Genomic DNA, 4,418 nt, shown 5'->3' with positions numbered 1-4,418 from the left:
CCATAAAAGAAATTAGAAGAGAACCGTAAAGCTGATGGCTATTTCTGAATGCACACACATCCAGACACAGGAAATTACAACTTCAACACCAGCAGATCTTTCTTCACCAGCGTCTGCAGATCACTATACTTTTAAGAATATTCGAGAATTTATGATGAACTGATCCACTTTAGATTGGGAATGTGAGTCGTTAGTTTATCTTGTCACTTTTCTCAATAAAAACATATTTTGAAATACAAGAGATTTTCTCACTTGTACCACCAAGAGGAAATTGGAATCCTAAATGGTTTAAACTCTCACGGAACGACATCGTTCAAAAAGCAATCATGGACTGTCTATTAAAATGTCAGTCCAGGTTTGTGATCGATGAACAACACTCATATCTACCATGATACCTCCAAACTCCGAGCCAAGACAGCGTCTTCTGTCACTTTCCATCTGTGCCTCACAGAATACAGGACTTGGATATACAGAGGAGGAGCAAATGTCGGAAGTGATGCGTGCGTGACACTTCCCGGGGAGAGTCCTGGGTCCTGGCGCTCGAGAGGTGGCCACCGAGTCAGACCCTGGACTCATTCAGGCCCACAAAGTCTTACTCCTGGGATTCTTCTGAAAAGATTCAAAACCTGAGGTAAATCAAATGACACACACACACACACACACACACAAATAACACAATATTTACATTTAAAATTCTTACTTCGTGAGATGGCTTGAGAAAAATTGGCATATAGGGTTCCTGTGGGATTAGGCATTTCTCATTATTACTCAGTTTATTGCTCTCCTGTTGGGCTTTCAGTTTAATAAACACGTAGTGAGCTCTAATTACAAGGGAAGAAAAATGGAGGTACAGAACAAAACACAACTCACTGGAAACACTTGTTCGGACACTTTCTTTAAAAAAAAAAAAAAAAAAAAAGACCATCCACTTCACTTATTTTAATTCGGGTTCCATTCAAAAAGTATAAAAAGCCTTAGCAACTAAATGAAGACTGGATTTCCATTAAAAAGGGGAAAGGAACCAGCACTGCATGTCGTCGCTGAATTTTTAGGGGGATTCTCAGGTTTAGTTCTATTTGTATACATAAGCATCTTTGTTTTAATCTACCACATTTAGAGAAGATCACATTTTATGCACTTGCACAGTTTAACGTCTAAGTAGAATACGTCTATCTCATAACAGGATTCTGACAAATCATAAATCACAGTCCATTTAATAAATGATTATGGGGATGCATGCAATCGTCTTCAAAGCTGTTGCCACCAACGCTCAATGATTTGCCCGGTATCTCGCTGAGACCTCGCGTCTGCCCTTCGCGTCTGTCTCCGGTTAATCAAGTGGCAGCCCAGAGGCCAGCGCTGGCACCAAATGATCAGCGTCGCCCCCCATCTTCTCGCTGCGATCCCATCACCAACACCTGCTCAACCCCGAGTTGGCACCCACGAGAGACTCCCCGGCCGCGCTGTTCAGCCACAGGAGATCACAGTGAAGCGCTTCGAAATGCAAGACATGTTGTGCAGCACGATGCCCAGCAGGAAGACGAGGACGCAGGCCACCAGGATCACAGTGCACACCCCGGACCAGGTGGAGCTTTTGGCCACGCCCCGCCGGTCGGGCTCCTCCTCCACCGCCTCCTGGGGCGCCCCGCCCTGCAGAGGCTGCTGTTCCGCGGGGATGGTCACCACGGTGACCGGCTTCTGCTGGCTCCCGGGCAGCAGGCGGCAGCCCATGTCTCCGGGCAGCAGCGCTCGCTCCTTGGAGATGGGCAGGGGCAGCATGTAGCACCCATTGCTGGGAAGTTTGATGAACACTGGGGTGTGCTCGGACGCGTGCGGGATGGCGATGACCGCCAGGACCTCGGGGTCGTCGGGGAGCTGCGACACGGAGAAGCCCGGGGGCAGCTTGGTGACGCCCCGGCACCAGGGGCACCTCACGTCCTTCTGGCTCGTCCTCATCTGCTGGAGGCACACCGAGCAGCAGGTGTGTTTGCAGTCCAGCAACTTGGGCCTTCGCCGGGGGCTGTAGTAATTGAAACAGATCTGACATTCCAGCAAGGAATCCTGGGAGAGCGTCTCCATCGCGCCTCTGGGAAGCAGGAAGGCCGAGGCCAAGGGGCAGGAGCTTGTTCTCAGGGGCAGGCACTCCCACGCCTTCCTTCTTGGCTTTCCAAAGTCGTGAGGGGATCAGGGAGCTCACAGGCACCGAGCATACTCGAGTGTGTTCATTTCTGAAGAAGACAAAAAAATGCAGAAAAGTTAATTATTTCAAACAAGCTGAGGTGTCAGCACATCAGCCGGGGTTCAAAAAGTCTTGACACTGGGTCAAAAACATAAATATTTCCCACTCGGGAGAGATTACAGGAGTCCCACTTGTAATGCCCAGTGCAAGGTAAAGGAGTTGTCTCAGGCGGCTTCTTCCGGTAAGTACCTTGCTCATTTCTACAGGGAATGCTTTCACGGGGGCACACATGCCCCATATTTCATAAAGAGGGAGACTTGATTATGTTTTGTGTATCTTGGTAGACCCTGGCTTGTTCTTCTAAAATACACCAAAGAAATTCTCTTGCTTCCATTAACTTTGTATCATCTCCTAAAAGTAAATTTCTTTCCTTCAACCCGCTGGTCGTCTTCTCCTGACTCAACTTACCCTCCTGCAAGTGTTCATTGCCAGATTCAGGCAACTTCCCAAATCTAGGGAGTCCATGTAACTTACTTGCTCAATTCCTCTCGCAAAGGAAATTAAAACAGTGCAGCCAAATATCTGGGGACCCCCCCACCATATCTGGGACCCCCCCCACCAAATCATTGAAATAAAGTAATGCTTATCATTTGGTTTCAAAAGAGACAAGAACTCAAAACAACAGCAACAATGGCCAGCCACAGCAATGAGCCTTCAGGCAGCAGGGGTCGCAAAGGCACACAGGGACCCCTAGTATTTTCCATCCCTTACTTTAATGGCAATACTATTTAGGCTCGCACCCAGGAACGGGACCGCAAGCAAGTACTATTAACTCGCCAGTCGTAACCAAGTATTCTAGCAAGAGGTTGCCAAAGAAGACTGGCAGGCAGCCCCCACCATAAAACGAAAACAGTGTAAGCCTCCTGGTACTGAGAGGAAGCAGAATGACTTAGTTCAACTTAACTGGGGTCTGAGGAAACCCCTAAGGCTCCAGTGTGGCAGTGAAGGCTGCTAATTCTGTTTCCTATTGAAAGTGTCCAAATTATCCGTCTCTGGATGGAGTCACAATGGCTCTGGAAAGAACTACCCGACCACTATTGTAGAAAAAAATCACCAGTCCTTGAACCCCACCCACTCCCAGGGCCAGGAGCTAATAACAGGGAAAAGTTCCAGCACACGTTTCTTAAAAAGCAAACCTCCTTTTTCTAACTTCCCTTGTGAAATTAAGAATGTACTCCTTGCCAATGATATGATTTGTTAGAAATCAGAATTAGAAATGGAGGAAAAGTTTAAAGCAAAAAATCATCACTGGTGAAAATAACAATAACCAAAACCAGCAACATACCGTGAAACATTTTAGATGTAGTAAGAGCGCCTCGGTTAAATTACTGAAAGTCAAACAGAATAATAGAGCATTCAGAAAGTTCATATCATAATCAGCTGCTTATCTATCCACTAATTCAAGAAATGTTTATTGAATAATTGAAATCTGCTAAGGATAGAACTCAAATGTTCTCGATGAAAAAACATATTATCGGGTGATGGAGGTGTTAATTAGCTAGATGGGGGGACAGGGGGTCCTTTCACAATGTCCATATAGCAAATCGCCACCACGCACACCTTCAATGTCTTACAGTTTTGTCACTTATACCTCAAAAAAACTGAAAAAAGTAAAAATTAAAGCTATCTGTGGAGCATCTATCAGGCACAAAGCACAATGCTAGCTACTACTGGGCATATAAATGAAACTGATCCAAATCCTACTCTTAAGCAATCTGGTTAGGTAAGAAAGAAAACATGAATAGATTTTCTCTTCCCATTCATGTATTCATTCAGATTCTTATTGAACATCTCCACGTGTCAAGAATTATGGTATTTGTTTTTGTCCCTTGTAACCAGGATCTTGTCACTGCCCGTAAGAAACTCCCAGCCTAGCAGGAACCAGTTATGCATGTGAACAGCTATAATACAAACACAGAGGGAAACGTGCTGGACAGGGGTAGGAGGAATCAGGGAAGGCTCAACGGATGATCTGGATTATGGAGAGAATTTGGACATATAAAAGCAGGGGGCAGATCATTTTCAGGTTCAGAAATCAGTGTGAGCCAAGGAAAGGCGTGAGCAGCTGCAGAATTATTTCTAGGCTCTACCTGTGGCACTGGCTGGAGGATTTTTTTTTTTTCCAAATGTGAGAGTAACTTGAAAATCCCCCCTCTAAGAATTTTATAGTTTTAGCTTT

General features: G+C 45.7%; 1 protein-coding gene across 1 annotated transcript; it reads right to left on the bottom strand.

The window, feature by feature from the left end:
- Nucleotides 1-277: 277 nt before the first annotated feature.
- LOC111154287 (ring finger protein 152) lies at nt 278-2,224 on the bottom strand. The gene has a single exon (XM_022513793.1). It carries the CDS (start codon nt 2,077-2,079, stop codon nt 1,468-1,470), a length of 612 nt encoding a protein of 203 aa, XP_022369501.1. The 5' UTR covers nt 2,080-2,224; the 3' UTR covers nt 278-1,467.
- Between the last annotated feature and the right edge of the window lie 2,194 nt (nt 2,225-4,418).

This window comes from Enhydra lutris, unplaced genomic scaffold, assembly GCF_002288905.1.
Source record: "Enhydra lutris kenyoni isolate GAN:26980312 unplaced genomic scaffold, ASM228890v2 scaffoldscaffold36, whole genome shotgun sequence".
NCBI lineage: Eukaryota > Metazoa > Chordata > Mammalia > Carnivora > Mustelidae > Enhydra > Enhydra lutris.
Note: the sequence above shows the minus strand (reverse complement) of the source record. Positions and strands in the feature narration are given on the sequence as shown.